The sequence below is a fragment of the Astyanax mexicanus genome, chromosome 11, assembly GCF_023375975.1.
Source record: "Astyanax mexicanus isolate ESR-SI-001 chromosome 11, AstMex3_surface, whole genome shotgun sequence".
NCBI classification, from domain to species: domain Eukaryota; kingdom Metazoa; phylum Chordata; class Actinopteri; order Characiformes; family Acestrorhamphidae; genus Astyanax; species Astyanax mexicanus.
Window position 1 is genome coordinate 36,700,066 of NC_064418.1, and position 23,601 is coordinate 36,723,666.

General features: G+C 40.2%; 1 protein-coding gene across 8 annotated transcripts in view; it reads right to left on the bottom strand.

The window, feature by feature from the left end:
• Positions 1–2,161: 2,161 nt before the first annotated feature.
• pard3bb (par-3 family cell polarity regulator beta b) overlaps positions 2,162–23,601 on the bottom strand; it is a 367,820-nt gene continuing 346,380 nt past the window's right edge. For 7 of the 8 annotated variants that reach the window (XM_022680245.2, XM_022680244.2, XM_022680247.2 and 4 more), the window contains 2 exons: positions 22,082–22,158; positions 2,738–4,638 (listed from right to left, as the gene is read on the bottom strand). In XM_022680245.2, the coding sequence (XP_022535966.2) occupies positions 4,296–4,638; positions 22,082–22,158 (420 nt within the window). In that variant the 3' untranslated portion in view covers positions 2,738–4,295. Of the gene's footprint in view, positions 2,597–2,737; positions 4,639–22,081; positions 22,159–23,601 lie in introns of those variants that run through there. The other variant, XM_022680248.2, reaches the window with a different exon arrangement.

Genomic DNA, 23,601 nt, shown 5'->3' on the forward strand with positions numbered 1-23,601 from the left:
GGAAAAAGTAGTAATGTGTCCACCACAAAAACTGGCACATTCAGCAAATCAGAAGTGTGTGCGTCACAGAAAACACTGGAACCTTAAATGTCCTTTTCTCCCTGACAACCATGATTGTGTGCGAGCAGCTACATCAAAAGGAAAAGTGTAATTACTCTGGCCTTGGTTGCTAATTAAAACTTTGCCTAATAATAACTTGCAATAATTACACACCGCCAACGGATTCTGGGAGTGCTGGAAAATGAAGCAATTACACCAGTTCTCTTTCAGTATGAATGAAAACGCTAAACCCCCCACCTTCCATCAGCGCTGCCTCCTCCTCACTGCAACAACAATAAAAAGCCAGAAACAAATAAACAAAGAAGAAAAAATAGCTTGATTTGGGCTCATAAACAAACCTACAGCTGAGTGAAGAAGAGTCCTGAATCAAATCTATTGATTTGTACATCAGACTTCAGTACAAAACTGTGTAAAGAATTTGGGGGGTGGAGGGGTTAAAAGTTTGTGTTAAATCTTAACGTGCTACACTGGATCACTGATATATGTTACAATGGGCTGTGCGATATGAAAATATATTTAGTTTGATGTAGAGCTGGGCGATATGGCCTAAAAAAGAATATTAGAAAAAAAAATCCGATTTTTGATTTTAACCGATTTTTCCCCCCTTACTAAAAATGAAACTACAGATGACAAAGAAATGGTTCAAAACTAGGTTTACTTTTATTTTCTTTTTACTTAAATTCCTCCTTTGGGATTAAAAAAGCCAAAAAATATCATACCATTGTAAATAGTGAGAACATACTATAACTTTTAGAAATATTTCTCCAACATAGATTAGTTTCAAACTGAGACTGACACAATGCACCCTCAAACCTAAAAAGAAAAATAGTAAGTAAATAGGTAAATACTTTTACCTATTGGATTTGACAAAATAAAATGGCCGTGTTATACAAGTCTTCATTTTTCCTGAATATGTAAACAAATAGTCATTCTATAGGGCAGCACGGTGGCGCAGTGCTGGGTAGCGCTGATGCCTCACAGCAAGACAGCCTGGGTTCGATTGCTGGTTGGGGTGGCCCGAGTCTTTCTGTGTGAAGTTTGCAAGTTGGAGAACCTTGTGTCCCGTGTGCGTGGGTTTCCTCCAGGTGCTCCGATTTCTTCCCACAGTCCAAATGGCACATTCAGGCTAATTGGATATTGGTTGAGATTGCTGAGGTGTGAGTGAGTGAGTGAATGGGTTTGTTTGTTTGTCTGTCTGCCCTGCGATGGATTGTTCACCACAGAGTCCAGACCTTAACCTCATTGAGAATCTTTGGGATGTGCTGGATGGAGAAGAGCTGCTTTGTGCAGTGGTCAGACTCTACCATCATCAATGCTGCTGCATTGAAGATCTTGGTAAAAAAAAAAATGAATGCAACACTGGATTAAAATAAATCTTGTGACATTGCAGAAGCTTAACGAAACAATGCCACAGAGAATGAGTGCCCTTTTTTTTAGTGGCGATTTCTTTTCTTGGCCAGGCAGCGTATAATAATATATTGTGCATCCCTTTTGTATAGAATGTGCATTACTGTGCAAACCCACATTAATAAGGTTATCAGTTCTGACTTAAGGGAGTAATCTGCAGTTAATGATGCATTTACAGTAGTTATTCTGTTTCCAGTCTTTATTGCATCTAAATGCAGACAATCTGAACCAGGATGTAGCGATATGTGAACGCTGTCAGGCACACCCAAAGAGGAGAGTTTTTCTTTTCTTTCTTTTTTCCCTCCACCTCAATGTTTTCCGGGCCAGAGTGCTGAGCCGCTAATTAAACAGTAGCAGATAACATGCTTCACGCCCTTAGTAATTATCACAATGCAACTCTTAATTCTCCAATCAGCCAAGTTTCATCAGAAATTTAAAAATTGGCCCGTAATCATAGATGCATATCTCTCCATCTTAATTGATAATTATGGGGATGTTAGTTTGGGCCTATCTATTATTACAGAGGTATAATTTCTTTTTTTTTCCTCCTCTTTCTAGGGTTTCGAGAGATGAAATTGTGTTGAAAACGTTCCACGCAGGAAAGCATGTAAGTCTTGTATTCCCTCTGCTATTTATTACAAGCTAAAGAGACTTTCATTTGCAGAAACGCTGTGAGGAACACAAACACAGAGCATGTTTTCAAATACATTTTTAATAAAGAGGTGTTATAAAAGAGGTTAATAAAAAAGGGCTGTGTACAGTATTAATGGCTCATGCTCTTGCTGAGACCAGCAATATCATTTTTTATTATCATAACAAATGCTTTTTATTAGCTAGCTATGGAGATTAAAATGATGCATATCTACTACAGAACACACCAGTGGAATTGCATTGGTCTAGCTGGTCTCTGAATGCAGAGAGTGTCGGTCAAACATACATTCAAAGTGTGCAGCTGTTACACGAGTGAATCGAACACTGACGGAGCTGGACATCATGTACATTTACATACAGATATGAAGAAAAAAACTCGACAACAAAACAACAGAAATTCATCACCGTCTGAAAGGTGTGTGAGAAACGTCTCAATCTTCCTCTCATCATGTGGCAAAGCTTCTGTGGATTCCCTCTCCTGACCAAACACACACAAAAAAACTCTTCTTTCATCTTGCCCTGTTTTAAAACTTCACTTAAACAAACAAAAAATATATATAGTGGCGTACCTTCACTTTCATTATTATTTCAAACTGCTCATTCAAATGTCAGTGTTCCTAATAGTAATAAGCATAATGTATATGTATGAATATGTATGAATATGAATAAATGTAATCGTCATAAGTTAGTGCTTGCAATAAGATGGTACTGTAAAATAATAAAAACATGCAGTGACTTATAGATTATGGAAACACACACAAGCTAAAAAGATCCTTCCACCCTCAGGACAGTAGATATGTGCTGTGATGTCGCTGTCCTGTATATGGCAGAAGTCTTGATCCTTGCTCTTGGAGAACCACCTTCCAGCAGATTTCAGCTCCAACTTCTAGTCAATCCTACTTAAAGCGTCTAATTACTGCATTCAGGAATGTTTGATCAGTTGAACGGGTTGTTTTATATTTGGGATTGAGGATGATTTGGGATCTGCAGGAAGTTAGTTAGTCAGGATCAGGCCTGGTGACCCCTGGTATGTGCTTTTACACTAGGAGAACTCTAGTGTAAAATGGACTTTGGATGCACTGAAACATAAGTGGGAGTACTAACCTTTGTTGAATATCCAACCTTAGTTTGCAGACAGCATTCCAAAATATTGACCTTTTTTTTGTTTCTCTAAACAGGTTTTAGAATAGGTGCTATAGGGGCATACTTTTTCCACTGCTGACAAGCTCAAAATAGAATTCGAAGAGCCTATACATTTAAAACGAGGCACTGAGAACTTTTAAAATGGTGTTGGAAGATTTTTTAAATAGTAGCACTTAGCTAGTTCTCAGGACTTAACTTTAAGATAGTGGTGTCCAGAGAACAAAAAGTAGTGCTACTTGATATAAACAGACTATTTAAATAAACTTCTGCACTTTTAAAGTTCATAATGTCTCATTTTGTTAGCAGTGGAAACAGTGAAAAAGCGATTTCTCTGCAGCGGGTAAAAATATGCCCCTATAGCACCCATTCTAAAAACTGTTTGGAGAAACTGGAGAAGTTCTGTATTCCAGAATGCTGTCTGCAAAGGTTAGTACTCGTAATTTTGTTTCAGTACACCCCAAATGCACTTTATACCAGAGTTCTCCTTTAAACACAGCTATAACAGCACAATAATCTACACTGTGAGCCTTCCACTGCTCTTCCTGACCGCTTGCTTCACATTTCTGTCCATACTGTGCATTCTAGCCTGAGCCAAAGAATTCGGAAGTCTTTCTGGAATGGCTTTAAATCCTGTCTGTCATCTGGACAGGCGTCCAAGCCACAGCTCCCTCAGGCACCACGTCCTCGTGCGGCGCCGTGGGAGAAGGAGACATCTCGTCATTAATCTACAGTCGAGCTTGGCTTTGAAGTAGACACATGTAAGTTCATACATACAGTACAGTACATTCCACCACCATTGTGGTGGAGCCACAGATTTGGAGAAGCTTTCGGCCCTTCTGGGCCGGCAGGGGTGAGAGGAGGTCAGGAGGACTTGTGCTCCATTTGACATTATCTTGGCGGAGCAGTCAGGAATGTGATGTCAGCACTCGGAGATGTGACCTTGGGTGAGGAGCAGGGAAAGCAGACGTTTGAGTGCATAAACTGTTCAGGAAAGGCTGCAGTGTGAGGTAACCGCATTTACGGTGGGGTCGTGTCTAAACGGCGGCAGTCATGGCGTTCTTCTGTCTGGGGTCAGTGGGTCTTCCTTCGGTGTAGGCAAAGCGCTCTGGGCTGGTGTTCCTGAAACCTCCGCGGTTCATGGTGTCATAGCGAGGGGCTCGTAGAGGCACAGGGGGTGAGGGGGGTACGTCTTGTCGTAGGGGTCCTCTTTGTTGAGGAGTTGGGTGGTAGAATCCTGGGTCTCCTGGTCGAGGGTCCAGTGGGCGAGTTGGGTAATTGGGATGGTAGGCTGATTGTGAGCCTGGATAGTGGGCAGGAGGGTCCCTGTGTCCAGTCCAGGACTGCCCTGGATATTCTTCAGGTTCCACTGGACCCCTTCTGCAAGAGTTACGAGACACAAAAGACGCAAAGTTAGTTGTGGAAGAGGAGGAAATGAAGTTTGCAGAAAGGAAGGAATGATCCTTCACCTGAAAAGTGGGTCAATTTCTTCCTCTCAGCGTAAAAAAAAGCAAGTCACTTAGTTTAGGTTGAGCGCCTGAGAGCCACTAGCTCCCTACTCCTGGGCCAATAGGGGAGTTAATAGAGGCTTAAGAAAGGAGGGGCTTAGCCGTACTAGACACCGCAATGGCTGAGCAGGAGGAGAGCCCAAATACTGCAGGGATATGGAGCCTGAGGAAGAGGAGATATGGGAATACAATAATGACCCATAATCCTAGCAGTGACAACTTGCCCTGAAATACTGTGGGATGGAGAGAAGTTGAGGCAAGCAGGGAAAGAGAGAGGGAGGGAGGGAGGGAGAGGGAGCATCATATGAAAGAGAGAGAGAGAGAGAGAGACTAACTCCAGTCCAAAAATGGTACTGTATCTTCATCCTGTGTTGCACAGCAGTCTGAGTGAAGCACAGCATTATTAGCCAAGGACCTGCCCATTTTGACACACTTCTAAACATATATACACACATACACATATATACACACACTCTGCTGGGGATCAGGGAGTGGCATGCACTCAGATTCCCTGGAGACAGTGATAACGAGGCATATTTTTGGCCATCTCCAGTTCCTCACGGTGACTGATGAGGGTGTGTAAGATGATACAGTGCAGCGTAATGCAGCACCCAACACCTTTTATAGCCCGATTCATGTTTTTCCATATCCCACAGAGCTGCACATGCTGGAAACAGTGAGCCCAGGCTATTAACTGTTACATACAGTACTACTGTGCTCAAAACATTTTGTGCTTAAACAACTTAAACAAGTTAATAGTGATTAAGAGGAGCAAAATTGAATGAATGAATGCCACTTAATGTCAAATAAATTTTTACAAGGCTATTGAAGCACAAATAAACACTATAGGCATGTTCACAGCTGCAAGTTGAGTCTGGGTAATTTTCACACTTGGTGTGATTTGTTTGTGCAGGTGTGAATACAATAAGTGCACCTGGATGCAGACTGAACAATCGCAATCAATCAAGATCATTGCAGGGAAATGCTCTTGGTCCAGTCTAGAATAAACTCTGGATTGTTTTCTGTTTGTGGTGAGAACATTATCTGACCTTGATCCGACACAACATGGGATGTTTTACCTAAATGCATTCTGTAGATGTAGTTGTGGTAGTCGTGGAATTTCCCTACATATATTACTACAGCTATGATGAACCAATGCCAACTCTGTTGTTGCTTCATGTTAAATTGCACAGAAATATGCACTAATTCAGAACACAGACTTTCTTGCTGTATTTCTTTGCTCCCGCCGTCAACAGGTCTGATCAATAAGCAGATAGAATATTTTTACATATGTTTATTTGGTTTTAATGCATTTTGATGTGGTTAAAAAAATTCATTACTGTATTTTTCACACTATAAGGCGCACCAGTTTATTATTAAGGTGCACTGTCAATACACATCTATTTTCTTGTCTATTTTCATACTTATGATGCACTGAAGTATAAGGTGCATTTATGAGACACTAGTAAGGAACAGGGGTGTCGCCATGTTTACCTTCTAATTCAGCAGGTCTCGCCAACTAACAGCTAACTAAGCTAAGTAAAGCTAAGCAAAGTAAAAAAACAAAAAACTGTAATACTTAAAAAAAAACTAAAAAAGTGCTGGATGTTAATCTACACAAATTTCTCTCCTGAAAACCTTATTTTTATGAGTTAAGTGCTTCCATTTATTTACAGTAAGCTTAGATTTCCAGATTTCCACTAAAGCTAGGTGCAGCAGCATTAGCATTAGTGGCTAAATTAGGGGGTAAATCCTACTCGATAGATAGTAGCTTGCAGTTCTTCCCCCTAAGCTTGTTTTAACACAGTAAACGTGCAGGCTACTGTCTAATATACTTGTCAACAAGTTAGCGTTTCGTGCAGTTAGCGGTTAATACAAAAACTGCTCCAGCCTCTGTGTGGATTTTAAGTGCGCCTTATAGTTTGAAAAATACAGTAACTGATTTGGACCAAAGCAAACCAGCTACAGAACTGAAACTGCCTAAAGAGTCATTGATCAGTGGTGCCCAAATCTCTGCACAGGAAAAAGGGAGAGCAGATAAGTGTTAATTGGTTGTGTGTTTGTGTGTATGTTCAGCCTCTACTTGTTGAGCAGAACACTTTCAGCAGTCAGCTCTAGACCCTAAGCTCAGGATCAATATCAGTGCAGTCTTAAGGAGCTGGGATCACTCCATGAGACTTTCCAGACTGAACTCATTCATTGTTTTCTATGTCAGACACATGCCTGTAAACAAGCTTTCCTCTTGACTGCTGCTCTAGCTATTAATTAGCTATTAGCTAATTAGCTAATAATTCGTTCTGTATATCAGCAGCCGTTTTTTTTTGTATATGTAGATACTCTCTCTCTGAGTGTGGAAAGCATTAGACCTTAAAGTCCTCCAGCAAGTCAGAGCAGGAGCCCTGCGAGGCAAGAAACCAGGCATTCCAGAAATCATCAGCATGCTCATAATCTCTCCCCAGTGCTGCTGACCACCCATCCAGCGCGACAGCCGGGCGTCTGCATGCACACGCACACACACTCCCGTGCATTACTGGTCCTGGCCTCTGTGATGTCATAGCCTCCCCAGGCTCAGATAAGCTCTGGGGTGTGTGTGTGTGTGTTTGTGTGTATGTAGAGGAAACGGAGGGTAGTGCGAAGGCCAGAAACATCATTACTGCTGAAGATTATCAGCCCTGCCACATGTGGCGGATGCTTGCACCTGGTCCTAATTCCACGTTCAAGGACACCCCAAAAAGCACCAGTGCTTTCACAATCAACCTCTGTGCTCCACTCCCGTGGCTGGCTTTCTTTCAGACACTAATACAAAACAATTATACGTATAAGTGTTTTAGAAATCCCATTTTAGGCCTGTAACAGATAGATAGATAAGCTATGCATATCTCAGTTCTTCCTAATCATAGGCATTAACAGAACAATTTGTAAGACTCAGAGACTGTTAAAAAGATGGACGCTGTGTCGCCATTTCCATTCATTCAATGAAAATGAAGCCAAAATTTTTCCTCCATGTTGGCGATCCTGAAACCCGAGTCTGCGCAGTAGAGACCAGAGGAGGGAGAAAGACTGTGGAGAGACAGCCTACTCATTTAAATAACCCCGCCCCTGAGGGCTGCCTCCACAGAGCTTACACAGTCTATGATCCCGCCCATTACAGTCATTGGTCCCACCCCAGTTAGGTGTAACCCAGCCCTTTTACAATAACCACACCTTTTTGAATAGAGCTGAATAACGTTTTAAAAAACGAATTCTGTGGGGATATAAAAATATGGCAATATAAGCAGCGGTTACTCTAGCTGCTGCATGTAAATAATGGAGGTAGAATTACAGTATATTGGGGAAAAAAAGCGTGATTGAAAGTTGTCTGTTTTACCATTGAAACCTATGGGGATGGGTGGGGTTACACAACTTTGCCCGACCTGTGGTGGCTTCACTTTAGAGAGACGATGTTCTCTCCAGCTATACACAGTCTATGGTCAGACTAATGTAGACCTTATAGCAAACAACTTCACTGCGATCTGCAAGCGATTTCACTGTTGCAGACAAATTTCCAAAAATTGGGATAAAACCATAAATGTCTTGATAGAGTTGACTTGCGGTCGCCTTATTTCAATCGTTCAGTGTGAGGTGGTTAGAATTGGTTTAAGGTTTAAGTCAGTCTTTTTCTTAATATTAAACTTTAATATTTAATATTATCGTAAATCTTAAGACACAGTTTATGCAAATAGTGACATGCACAATTTCAACAACCAATAGGAGAGCTACATAAAGCCGCAAGGCAAGCACAGGAACGTTTCCGGTCACTCAACCAGGGTTGTGTCCACATTCTGCGGTGTCTTTATCTATTTGTCTTTTATGCAGTTTTTATCTAAACAAATCTCTGCACACACAAATGCAGCTGTGGCGAAAATTTGCTTCTGTTGCGGTTCTATTGTTAAACAGCTTCTCTTCCTGTTAAACTCCACCAGAAGCATGATGGGAAATAATCCAAGAAAGAGTCTTACAAATAGTGATCCTGCAAGATCCCCAGTCTTTGGAAAATCTTGAAAAGCCTGTGAGTAAAAATTATGTGATTTGTCTTTAGATGTGAGAGTTCAGAGTGTTAAACTTCAGTCTATTAAAAGTCTTTTCAGAGTCTTTTAGAAGTCATCTAGTGTATGGTTAGCATAACTTGCCACAATATAATCATTTCCAACTTCGAGGTAAAGAGAGAGGATTGTACAAAATTGTAGTAACTGATCCCTAGAATTTACGGTATTTGAGAATCACTGATATAAAGACACTTAAGACTCAGGAACACCTGACAGAGCGAAAGCATGAACAGGGCAATCAGTCCTGCTCTCCAGTTAGCCTCCCTTCCTCTCTCTCTCTTTTCCCCTGCAGTGAGGAACAGAAGCTTATGCACTCCTCCAGATCACTAAGATCAGGAGAGATTTGCCTCATGGCGAGAGCAGCCATTTATTTATTGGCATCTGTGATGGAGGATTGAGCATAAGCATGTAAGAACATTATACAATTCGTTATGCACTTGTTTGAATATCACATAGCAATGCCATCGGGACAGTCTGTCTGTCAGACACTCATTTACTGCTCTAAATCAGTGTAAGTGTTTTACGGAAGACATTTGTGACGATTTCACAGTCTGCAGCTGAACAAAATCCTTTTCTTCGTTTAGGACTTCTCACACCTGCCTCTGAAATTAGTGGGGGATCCAGAAGAGTTCTGGACTCGTTCTGAATGGGATTCCTGGAGAGTCAGCTGGAAACAGCTGTCTAATAGTAATAACTCCAAAGAATGCTTCTCTATTCAGGCCCTGCAGTATCCTACTGTTGGGTAATTTACTACTAATCCTACTGCCCTACATGTTTTACTGTCCACCCTGTTTAAAATCACATCTAATTCACTTCACACCAGGTTCACACCACACATGGTCAGGTAGAAAACTTTTCTTGGACATTGCTAATAAAAGCCTTAGATTAGAAGGACAATATTAGAAGTAACGGAAAGATGTGATCTGATGTCCATTGACCGCAAAAGCCCCTGACAAATATCTAGCAGGTTTATATCTAGACCTTTCAGCAACTCTAAGACCCCAGAACATTTCTTTATCATCAAACTCCTCCCCCTAAGAAAAGGGTCAACTCTTCACAAACTTGATACGTCATTAATCTGAATTAATTAACAAAACATCACAGCATTATTAGCTACTAGGGGGGGCGATATGGCTCTAAAATAATATCACGATATTTCATGGTATTTTCATGATAACAATACTTTTGGCGATATGACAAAACACTGAATTAGAATTTTTTGGGGGGATTTTATTTTGCATGCAATATGATATGGCTAACTGAGTAAAAAAAAAAAAGATCAGATTTGTAACAGAAGTTAATGATTCAGAATATCATGATACTAATAATAATGCACTCCAAATATCTCCATATATCCAGGATTAAAGTAAAATAAATGATACTGAATAGATATAATCTGTCTCTATTAGATATATAATGTGTGAATTTTTCTTTTGCTAAAAACTACAAAAAAAAAGTAGTACTCTGATGCGATAATTAGGGCTGGGTGATATGGCACGATATTCCAGGGTATAATATCGTTCACGGTATTCAAAATCTTTGCCGATATTATCACGTACGATACGATATGTAGGGCTGGACCCGAATATTCGGGTATTCGGATATTCGTTCGTTGAGTAGGTATTCGGTTTTTAATTTTGGTATTCGGATATTCATTTTTTTTCTACTTTCCAGAGCTCCACCTCACTCTAACCACTTCTGTTCTCGCGGGTCCCGTCAGAATATCTTGCGTGCGGGACAGAACTGAACTGTTATTGGCTGGAGCGGGAGTTTAATCCAGACGACAGTGTTGGGAGTAATGGCGTTAAAATAAACGGCGTTACTAACGCCGTTACTTTTTTCAGTAAGGAGTAATCTAACTAATTACTATGACTGTAACTATAACGCCGTTACCATTTTCGACACCCCGTTACTGCACGTTACTTTAGCAGCTGAATGAACTTTTTTTAAACTTTGCGCATACAGACAAAGAGCCCTATCATACACCCCACGCAAGGCGTGTAGCGTGGCGCTTTGCCACCCGTCAACAGTCTATTTTTAGGCCTTGCACGCGTCCTTAAAATAGCGTTGGACTTTGGAATATATTAACACCGATGGGCGTGGTGGTCTGGAAATGATGTGTGTTGAGGTAAATTTCTGGCGTGTTTCTATCTTGGCGGCGGAAAAAAGCTTAGCGCGATTGCTCACCCTGCGCTCCAAAATACTCCATACCATCACATCTTTACCACATAAAAATAAACCACACCCAGAGCCTTCAGCAATCAACTATGAAAAAATATATATACTTAAAAATCTGCACTGTAACTATAAATTATTATTAGTTATATTTATTTCTGTCAGTTATAAGGATTTATATTTATGTTTAGTACACAGACTAAATAACTGTAACTAGGCATTCTGCTGTTTAAAAATTTCAACAGATGCTTATTCTCACTCAAATGCTGGAGTTTTGAAATGGAAAATTAAAAGAGAAAATAACTTTGACTGAACATAAATTTATTTTAGTTAACTTTGCTATTATTTAACTGAATTTCACTTTTATATCTGAAAAATAAAGCACATTGTCAATCTGGCGCGTGGTGCTGCCCGTCAATTACATAAAACTTAAAACATTTGAAATACACAGAAATATAAAGCTATATGTTAGCATTCGTTTCTTATCACCAGGGCAAATTTATTAAAATATTAAATATATTAATTCATGAATTAAAATCTCGTCCAGCACTCTGAAATGTCAGGCACGCAAAGTGGTGCTTGGCGCAGCGGCGCGGCATTGCGCGCAGAATAACCTCTGTCTTCTAAAAAAAGTTTTTATAAATAAGATCTGACAAGTATACTAAAATTTATGTTATTAAACTTACTAAAGCCAACAAATGTACTGTTAATTAAAATCAGGCAAAATGCGCTGCGCCTCTCTCTCTCTCTCTCTCTTTCGCAGCGGGAGATGAATTCAGCGCGAGGCTATAAATAATTTACAACTCAGTTCAGTTAAATAAAAATAAGTAAGGACCTGTAAGTTAATCAAATATTGTCAAATATAAAGGATAGGTTGAGGTTTTGGTGAGCTGTTTTCATGATTTGAAACTGAAACTAACCGAAACTTTTATTATTCTGCGCAAAAAGCCTGTGATTGTTTTAAATGAGTTTTTTAATGGATTTAAATGAGTTTTTTTAACGGATTGTTGTTTTTGTCCATTCTTTTGTTTTGTTTATATATACATTTATTTCTTTGAGTGTGGTTTGGTTTGTTTAATTTTTATCCCCAGACGCGTATTTGTTTTTTCCGTTTTTTTTTTCATTATTACATGTCTTAGTAATTTTCTTTGGTCCTGTGGAGTTTTTCGTTTCTTATTTTTTTTATTCGTTAGACTATATTTTTGTCAACATTTTGGGTTTATTTTTGTTTGTTATTTTTCTAATAATAATAGTAATTACATCATTTATTTTCTTTATTTATTCTTACGCAGCAGATAAGACGCGGTGTGCGGCAGCAGAAATTCCGGGATGAAAACACAAAGAAATCTGGGCTAAAAACACAGAAAAAATATGGGGTGAAAAACAAAAATCCGGGATAAAAACACCAAAAATCCGGGGTGAATATGTCTTAAGGGGGCCGTGATTTTCTTTTTTTTTTTTTACCTCTTTTTTTACCTCTTTTTTTAAAAACGAATATTCGAATATTCGCTTCGAATCAGTGCCGAATATCCGGAGCTCAAAAAACGCTATTCGGGCCAGCCCTAACGATATGGCACACCCCTAACAGCTAGCAAGCTAGATTACCTGTTCCACCTTAAGTTATGCAGCAGTCTCACTCAGGTGACAAAATGTAACTGCTGCAGCATTTAAAGTGGAATTTAAAGTGCAACAGTTACATTCTGACACTGGAAGCTGCTGCATGATTTAAATTCGGAACAGGAAATTTAGTTAGCTAGTTGCAGAGATGTACTACAATTTATGTATAAATGTTATGAATAAAAGGCCATTATACATTGAATCTGCATCAAACTATGATAATACAGTGATTATTGTATTTAAAAAAAAAAAAAAAATGCAGCCATGTTGCCAGTGATTTCAGTTCTGAAAAAAATCTGAATACTTCACCCCTCTACCCAACAAGATCCAAGACACTATCTCTAGCTGTGAACATGCAAAAAGGAGGGATAGCGCTAAGTAATAGGGACAAGGGGTGAAACGGGATTGGGCTCAAGTCTGGAAGTGTGAAAAATGAAAGTTAGAGCAGAAACTACATACAGCCAACTTATCATTGCAACAACAAGAAAGGGTACAAAGATCTGTTGACTCTGAAAAAAGTCATTTACTATTAGGAATAAGCTGCTTAAAAATCAAAATGACCTAAATAAAGACATTTAAAACGGTTATATTATAAAAAATGCAAAAAACAAAACAAAACAAAAAAAAATCATCAGCATGTTTAAATATATATAACCTCTAGGTGAGTTTAAAAAAATGTCCTCTGTGGTAACAATACTGACATTATATCAGTACTGATAAGGCAGCATAAAATATAATTTAATACCTAGGCAGTTTTTCCACTTTGTATTTAAAAATGAATCATTTCAATTTTTCATTTTCATGGCAGATCCATTTATGAATATTAAAACAGCTTTACTACAGTATATCAGTTCCTCCCCCAATTCTAAATAATAAATAAAGTGTTTTGGTTGATTTTAGCAGCTTACTTTATTATTAATGAGCATGTATGCCATATTGAGGCTAACAAAATGTATACAGTCAGGATTTGAATTGAACTGGGAACTGAGGAAATGTTAAAACCGTAAAAACAGTGTGTATCCAAGCCTTGTTTACGCAGGAAAACCAACTCTGCTTTATATTTAACAAACGAGAGAACTGGAAGAGTCACAAACAAATATGCCAAAGTTACCTTTAGCATTAATTCCCATTTATCGAACAAAACATTCTTGGAAAATATACCATATATATATATATATATATATATATATATATATATATATATACATACATACATACATACATACATATACCGTATTGTGCAAATGTTTTAGGCACCTGTGGGAATTTCAGTAAAGAAAAAGCTTCTTATCTGTGAAGTAAGTGTTTATTAGCTCAGTAAAACGCTACAATAGCATTACAATAAATACAAACAGCAATTTTACAAACAGCAGAGCTTTAACAGCCCTGTTTTCCTCAAAACATCTCCTAATCTCTCCTCATCTGAGTTTAATATAGTTACTTCTAGTTCTCATCATATTAATCAACTCCTGGTTTTGGTAAATTGGTAAATTTAGTCAGGTGAGCTGCTGAGGAACTGAATATATTCACATGCTGGCTGAGGAGCATCCAGGAGAAATCTGGAATCTCTACACTTTGTTCTTCAGCTCGGCTCACAGGATATAATATACTTACTTTATACTTTATAATATACTAAGAATTAGAAGTCCTTGTTATGTTTTACTGTATGTATGTTTATTTGCATCTGTTTAAATCATATGTGGGCCTTTTTTTTAGGTAAAACACTAATATTGATGTGATAAGTGGATTAGTGTTTGCTTTGGTATTTGCTTTGGTGCCTAAAACAACTGCACAGTACTGTTCGTACCTTATAATAGCTCCAATTTAATCTTTCTTTGACAAAATGCAGGTTAAGATAAGCCCTACCATGAAGCGTATATTAAAAACCTGTCATCAGGTTATTAAGCACAGTGGGGTAAGGCAGAGGGAAATGACACTGGTTCTATCATTACTTTCAAACTGTGATGACACTTGTGAGGCCAAACAGAGTTACAATACATAAAGTCATCACCTCAACAGACTCACCGGCTCAGGCACAGAGAGAGACTCCGCGCCAGTTTGCTAACTCAGTTAAGCACTTATAAAACTCCAGGTAACAAAGTTTCACTTTTAAAATGAGATTTCATTACCAACTCGATAAGGGCGCAATGACAGAGAGACCAAAACAAAAGAGCAATAAAGCTGGAGTGAAAAGTAATGAAAGATAAATGCCATTATCATTCGGCACTAGTGAGGCAGCAGTGCAGAAACCCAAGATGTCCTTCTCCAGCGCTCATCTTCTAATATCAGCAGCACACTGTTGAGATGTTGAACTGTCATGTGGGGTTTTGATGGCTTTGGTGTGTGTGTGAGCAGCGTGCAGTTGACAGTTATGTTCTGAAGGGCTTTAAATCCGTCTGTCAGTCTTGGTATGTCAGTCAAATGTGGAAGAGGTGCCGTCAGCAGCCTGCTGGGGGACTGCAGTGAGGTCAGTGCAGATCCCCCATTGTGCACCTGGCTGCAGAGACCGACACCCTGGACTCTAAAGAGACTGGGCAGTGTTTACACAGCTGCCCGCGGGAACTGTGCACCTTACCCCTCACACACACACACACGCTGCTGCTGACCTCTCAGAGTCACATGACACCAGCACGGCTCCCACAGAGAGGCTCAAAGAAGCCCAGAGTCCTGCTGCAGGATTATTTAGAATTCCCAAGAATTGAATTCCTGCACAGGCTTTTATTAAGGGAAACAAAAAACATAAAAACGCTCGGTTGCCATTACACGCTTTAGCCCTCACCGCAATATATGACATAACTATCCATCAGATGTGCTATATAGCTCTCTGTCTGAAATGTAATTATACAACAACACAGGGAACAGATTCTGAACTAGGAGACGTTAGTTATTATTTTCAATATTTGTGCTTAGATCAGTTACAGCATTACATTAAAAGAAGCTTGAACACTAGTGAAACGGCAATTTAATATGAGGCTTTGCGTTTTATACAGCTGCGATAAGGGAAAAAAAAGCAGTGAAAACGAGCAACTAAAGAAATGAGCACATTCTCACACAATCCACAGCCTTGAGCATGAGGCTTGTGTGTGTGTGTATCTATATAGCTATAGCTCTGAAAAAAAAAAAAAATAAGAGACCAATTCAGAAATCATCAGTTTCTCCAATTAAACTATTTATAGGAATATGTTTGAGTAAAATCTACATTGTTATTTTGTTCTAAAAAACAGACATTTCTAACAAATTCCAAATAAAAAATATAGTATTTTAGAGCATTTGTTTGCAGACAATGAAAAATGTTCAAAATAATGAAAAAGATGCAGAGCTTTCAGACTTCAAAGAATGCAAAGAAAACAAGCACATATTCATTTAGAATAAAAAAAATGATGTTTTAAGAGTTCAGAAATCAATATTTGGTAGAATAACTCAGTTTTCATGCATCTTGGCATGTTCTCCTCCACTAGTCATACACACTGCTTTTGGATAACTTTATGCTTTTACTCCTGGTGCAAAAAGTCAAGCAGTTCAGCTTGGTTTGAATGGCTTGTGATCATCCATCTTACTATTGATTATATTCCAGAGGTTTACAATGTGGTTTAGGTCTAGAAAACAGTCCTCAGAGATGGGTAACATTGCTAGAGCAAGTTTTCTTCCAAAAAAAATCTTATATGTGACTTGATTTATGCATCTTTCACAAAAACAAAAAACTATTCTGACAATTCTTGCTAAAGCATGCTCAGATCAACACCGATCCTCCAACAAATTGCACAGTAGGTGCAAGAAACTGTAGTTGGTATGCCTCTCCGGGTCTTCATCTAACCATTAGACGATCAGGTGTTGGGCAAAGCTGTAAATTTGACTTATTCGAGAAAATGATTTTACGCCAGTCTTCTATGGTACAAACCTTGTGCTCTTTTGCAAACTTCAGCCTGGCTTTTGTTTGTTCTTGTTTATAAAGAGCTTTTTTCTAGCTTTACAAGACTTTGAACTGTTGTTTCTATGCACTATGCCCCAGCTGCCACTTGCCATTCTTTTTGTAGGTCACTTGACGTCATCCTGCGGTTGCTGACTGACATTTAAATAAGTTGGCGGTCAATGCAAAATTTGTACCATTTCTCATTTTCTGCAAACAAATGCTCTCAAAAGTGACAATATTTCTATTTGGGATTTGGAAGGAATGTTGCCAGTAGTAAATACAATAAAACAACAATGTTTACTTTACTGAAAAATTTGCATTTAAATAGTAAAATCTGAGAAACTGACTGTGCACTACCTGCCACCACACACACACACACACACACACAGTGGCAGGTAGTGCACGGTTAAAGGGATGGGTTAGGTGGTTAAGTGGTCTCAGCCTAGGCTCTGCTGCGCAGACAGAAATAGCTCTGGAGATTTTTAAAATCTGAATTTCTGCCAGTGCAGGGAGAATTCCCTCGGAGAGGCAGCGGCAGAAGAATGCTGAAGGTCGGCACCTGTTGAGAATGCCTCCTCGGCCTTTGAAGTGTGGCTTTAGAACGCAGTCAGAAATGCCAAGCACCCCGTCTGCTTCCCGGCACACTGGACGCTTAAAATCAGGACTGATTGTTCTTAACCACAGAAGCCAATGAAACCATCAATAAATTAACCCGTGCTTGATTAGATCATTAACCTAACATTGTCCGTCTGCTACCTGCCAGGCGTGGTAATGGGGCGTTGCTTGATGCCCGGTGGCCTGTCTGAGCTGGGCTAAATGAGCTTTGCTCTAATGAAGTCACGCCTGTGTGGTTATCGGGGCAATCGGGAAGGAGATGGCTGGAGCAGAGCCTCGAATTTCACACTTGATTCGACACAGGGAGCTCTCCTCCACTCTCCCAGTTCACCTGCAGTAAAGGTGACACTCGTACACACTCAGCACTGGAGGAAAACCATGCCAGGTTAAAGACTTTAACGCTGCTTCAGTCAGTACGTCAACACACCTTCATACACACACACCCATTAAGGCTCTTTTAGATGGAATTTTAATATAGTGGGACCTTCACACCAAGCCTGACATATTTTTTGCTCTGTAAACCATGTTAGAAACTCCAAACGATTCTAGGTTAACTCCTTTAACAGCTTTTTAATCAATATGTCAACAAACCTATGCACCCAATTAAGGCCCTTTCATACAGACAAAGACACATGCCGTTTTTAAGGTTGTGGGACTTTTACACCAAGTCTGACATGTGCACAGTAAACAGGACTAGAAACTCCACAGCTCTCTTAAGTTTCCACTCCTTCTGTTTTTCTGCTCAGTGTCTGCCCTTGGGCTCTTTTCTTTACTTCCCTCCTCCTCGATTAGGATGACTAGGATACATCTAGACATATTCAATAAATACATAAATAAAAACGTCTCTATAAAGAACTTGGCATAATTCCCAAGTTTTTCAATTCCGCTCTGTTACTTACACTTTTTTCTATTTATAATACAGTATTTATAATAGTTAGGTCTGCAATTAGCTCTGATTTGTAACCCTGATTTAAAGGGATCTGACAACTTAGAAAAACCAACAGGCTCTGTTTTTTTATTATTTCAGTTTCAGATGTTAATACTTTTTTTTTAAACCTTAACACGTTTTATTTGTCTCAAAAGATCAAACTAAATTTTAACTCTAAATGCTATAAGAGCACGATCATCTATGGATGTTCTAGGGTAGAAAAAAAACAAAACGAACAGAACATACAGCATGTACAGATGCTGGAAGTAGAAAAAAAGACAGAAGACATAGTGGAAAGAAGAATAAAAGGAAAGATAGGGTGAGGAGGTCTAGCACAGCACAGATGGTGGGTGCTGGTTGCCAGGGCAACATTGAACAGGCAGAACAGTGAAAATATGGCATTATTTTCAGAGCTCTCATCAAACGTAACTTTTTTCTTCCCCTTTTCTTGTCATGGGTTCTTTTCCTGGTGTTCTGCGCTCAGAATCTGACGGCTCCGCTGAGACGGCTCGCCTGACTGACGTGCGAGTGCTGTTCGAACAAACGTCCGAAAAAAGGCTCCTGCAAGTCTCTTAAGCTGTGTTCAGATCCCAGAGCAGCGGATTTTAAACCCGTTTAAAAGTTTAAAAGTGCACAGACAGGCCAAGAGGTTCTCTACATGGGACCCCCCAGGTTATCAAACATACACATGCACATACACACACACACACACACACACAGTCATGACCAGGCTCTCCCAAATAACAATGTCTCCATTGTGAGTAGACACAAGTGTTGTGAGAAAGGGGGCTTGATTGCTTGTTCCCGGTTCAGTCTGAGAAACGGCGTAGGCGTGAGTGGGTGACTGGTCCGTGCTCCAGATCGGTGCGAGTAGTTGAATCAATGTGCCTCTTCACCCCGAGTTCAGCGAGAGAGGCCACCATCTGCACATTAATCAGCCAATTATCACCCTAACTATCCAATGAAAGCCCTGCCGGAATCAAACGGAACTTTGACTCGGCCGGCTAATCCAATAATCTGCGGATTTTGGGGTGGGGGGGGTATGGGTGAACGGCTTTCCTGATTGGTTGACCCTAGTCTGAGCGGGCTGGATAATGACCGTGTGTATTATTTTGGTAATGGTTATAATTGGGCACATATGGAGGAGCTGCAGGCTCAGTCTAACAGCCCAACCTTCCTCCACCTGCGAGGCCAGTGACCCCAACGCCGGCCACTGAGAAGCGGGACGCTAATACGAGCGCCAGAGTCGAGGTTAGAATAACAAGCAGAGTGAAGCAGGGCTGTTGAAGCAGGGCTGGTGGAGGCCTAGCGACTCCGCCACATTTGTGTCAGCTTAAAAAAACACAAACCAATATAATGGAGTTGGAGTGGCGAGGTAATTTTAAAGGAGAAAATGATTTTAAAAGTGGGCCCTAGGGGGCTTTATGAAAACTTCAGTGCCGAACTTTAGTCGACTTTTTTTTCCTTGCAAAGATCGAAGGTGTGGAGTCTAATTTCTTCCCTGTATTAATGCTTTAGGGCAAAGGATGAATACTGAATAAGTGGGGCAGTCATGTTTTATTTCTGCAGTGTTTTATAAACGCTGACACTTTCTCAAAGTTCTGCAAGATAATTCTAAGTACTTCCTGGGTTACAGTCACTGACTGTTAAAAAACAAGTTCTTGGGAATTGAATTAAACTTTTTATGTATGGATGTAATGATTATAGATGTAAGTGATTACAGTATTAAGACAAAAGCGTATTTATTTACTACCGGTAGGCACCAGTACCCTGTTGGATTGCATTGAGCCTGATACAAAATGAGATATGGTTGGGCATTGAGGCATGCAGGTTCTGTAAGTCATCCTGCAGCACATTTTCCCACAGATATTGCAGTTTAGCCTGCAGATCCTGCACACGCATGACCTCCAAATATGGCGTCCCACCTCGTCCCACAAAAGGCCAAGGAACTGTTGCGATCTGGTGGAGACATTCCTGGAAAACCCATGCTGTGGGTGAGCATGATCCTGCTAAAAATGCCAGTTGGGCTCCTGCCATTAGAGGCAACATGCTGCTACAGGATGTCCCATACACCTAGGGGCGACTGTTGTATGTGATTGCTTTCCTCAGATTATCACACCTGCAGTTTAAAGGAGATATCCGGTGTGAAATGGACTTTTGGTGTAGTAAAACATGATAAAAAGTATTTACCTTTGATGAATAGAACACCTCTGTTCTCCCACAGTGTTCCAAGAAGCAGACACGGGGCATAAATAGATTTTATTTTTTATTGAATTTAATTAGATCTTTCCACTGTTATCCAGCCTTAAAGTAGCCAAAACCACTGTTTACATCCCATAATGCTAGCTTTCGCACCAAGTGCCCCTATCATTGTGTACTGATAATGACATATATATATATATATATGTCTGTCATTATCAGTATAATATTATATTATTATATTATCATTATATATATATATGTCTGTCATTATCAGAGCTATTGTGAGCCTGGATAATGGTGGAAAAAGTCATTTATTGGTGCAAATTATGCCCCGAGTCACCCAGTCTAAAGGGTGTTTGGACAAACTGTTCAGATTTTTGGATCTCGGAACGCTATGGAAGAGCAGAGGTGTTCTATTCATCAAAGATAAGTACTTTTTATCATGTTTTACTACAACAAGAGTCCATTTTACACCGGAGTTCTCCTTTAATAAGAGTGCCACTCCACAGCAAAGTTCATGATCAAGTGTCTAATCAGATCATACCTGTAAACCTAGTTTGCAAGCCAAGTTTACAAGTTTACACAATCTGGGGTGATTTATTGTTAAATAGCATATATGGTATTTTTATGTCTGTATCAGCTCACAGAGAAAAAGCCATTGAGTGGACAGTGTGCTGTTGTGCTAGCAGGAGCTCTGTTTGCTCAGTGTGAGAAAACATGCACACGTCATTACTGCAGTTCTGCTGTTCTGTTCTGGGATGTATAGAGTAAGAAAGCGGGATGGAGGAGAGGAAGCAGTGCTGCTGTAACCCTATGCAGGCCCGGAGATGTGTCAGGGTATTAGGTTGCAGCACTGGCTCTGCCTGGCAGTCTCTGAGGAGAGGATCAGGTGAATTCCCAGGCGGAGAGAGGCCTCAGAAGGCAGACACTCCAGATTTAATTATAAGCTTTAAAGAGGATTACTCAGCACTGCGTGAGAGAGAAAGAGGCTGACGGCTCCCCGCTTTCTTTCTTCTTCCCTCACCTTCTCTCTCTCTCTTTCTCGCTTACTCACATTCACTCTCGAAATCCTTTTCTCCACTGTCCATCATATAACCTCTCTTCTCCTCTCTATCCACTCTTTTGACAGACCGTGGGCCTTCTTGCGTCTTTTGCACCCGATCTTTGTCCATCGTTCTCGTTTTCCTCGCTCTCTCTCTCTCCCACTTCTCTGACTGCTTGTGTTTCTACGTTACTGTCTTCTTCCTCTCTCTCAGTCTCTCTCTTTCTCTCTCTCTCTTCCTCTGATTTCAGATTATATGTCAAAGCCTCTTTTTCACGGTTACCACGGTCACGTTGTATCATCCCACGCTGGCTCAGACTCGTGTGAGTGGTAACAATTTCTTTTTTTACTTCTGTAGACTGTGTTGACTGGAAAGAAGCTAAGAAAAACTTGAGTGATGACAGGACGCCATGCCCTGCTGTACTGTTCATACACCTCCCTTCTATACAAGCAATTAACATGCAGCCATAGCAGCAGAAGCTAGACGAAAGACGAAAGTGACATCAATGCAAAACCAAAAAAAAAAAATAAATAAAAAAAATAAAAATCAGAGAACACTTACGTAAATCATTTAGTTGCTTCACCTGAATGAGTCAGAATGAGTCAGCTTCACTGAACTGGGAGCAGGGCTTAAGTCTAAGGGTTTCGTGGAGAGTTTTAAGTGGAAATGCCATTCATACTTTACTCTCCATGCTTTAAGTTTGACCCTACAGAGTATAAGAGGCAGATGTTGGGATTTACCTGGGCAGGGAGGCGTACTGGCGCTCCACATCTTCGTAGCGGGGTGCCAGCCTAGGGTCTGGATTCCTCAGTGGCATCTGTTAAAGAGGAGAGAACACTGAGAGTCAGAGTCAGAGTCAAAGAAGATCCACTGCATCCTACACAACAACAACACATCCATCCTTTCCAGTCAAATACTGATGGATTACCACAGAGCTGATTATATGACATGAATAGTGCAAGTCATTTCGGCTTCTATTTTCTATTTAAGCCCAGCTTTGGTCCTGCTCCTTTCCCTTCTCCATTAACAGCAGTGATGAAAGTTACCTTCTCTCTACCCAATACCTGCTGGGCCACGTAATCAAGGCCTGAAAGAGCTGCAAAAGAGCAGCTCACAAAGGCCGCTTATTGGGGATTTAGCATTGGGAGCCATGAGGAGGGGGTAGAAGGCTAGATCCCAGATTATGTTACTGAAAACAGGAAGGAGCCTAACAGTCCAGCACCCCTCCTGGACTAACCCCCATCCCCAAGTCAAGGAAGAGCCAGATTAACTCTCCACATTACATTAACAAGACAGGCAATCTCTTAAGAGAGAGGCTTATCCTCGGCCATTCAGCTCGCAGATTTGAGAGAAGCCCTTCACATATTCAAGCTTTCAATTGGATTTGTTTACCCGGCTTCCCAGTCTTATTTTTCCACAGCTTTTATAATGCGTATTCAGAGCCAGACGTTTTATGTACTGAAGAGACTTTTTTTTTTTTAAAGCACTCTTTGCTGCTTCTGTCCTCATCCTGTCTCATCCCATCCCCCCGCTCTTTTTCCTATCACAAAAGATGTAGAAGGACGACAGAAGTTTGAGGCTGCAAGAATATCACCCTGACATACATAGAAGACTTAATAAATTATAAATAATGACATGTTATCCATGAGGATATTACTCCAGTAGATTTAGCAGTGACTGACGGATGAAGGTTAGGGCCATTATGGAAAACCGGCTGCTTTTCCGAGGGCAATAAGTGGAGAAATTGTGTCATCTGTCTCAATGAACTGGTTTTAAATATATACGCTCACAGAGAGCCGCCGCCACCACCTTTTTCCAGCGCTCGTAATGGCTGCCCCACTGCCTGCATATTAAGCACATTTCTTCTCACCATCTCTGAACACAGAAATGTCTTCAGGGCATGTCTTCACGATAATAAGATGAAGGGACAGACAGACATTACCTGGGAATGGGGGTACCGGTTGAGAGAGGGGGCACAGAAAGCTTAGGTAGACGACGGCAGAAAGCTTTGCAGATGAAAAGAATGGAGGAAATAAGTGTCTTTTATTCACATTTTTCTTTGTACAATTTTTTAAAAGCATTTCAGAAGGAGAAGCCATTGTGTGGGCCATAGCTAGTCCTTAGGCTAGTAAAAAGAAAAAAAGACCAAGAGAGCAGAAAGAGAAAGTGAGAGTAAGTGAGTGTAGTAGGTAGGAGAAACCATATATACCTGGTACATATATATATAAAAAACAGTCACCTTATTGCTGTGCGATATGAC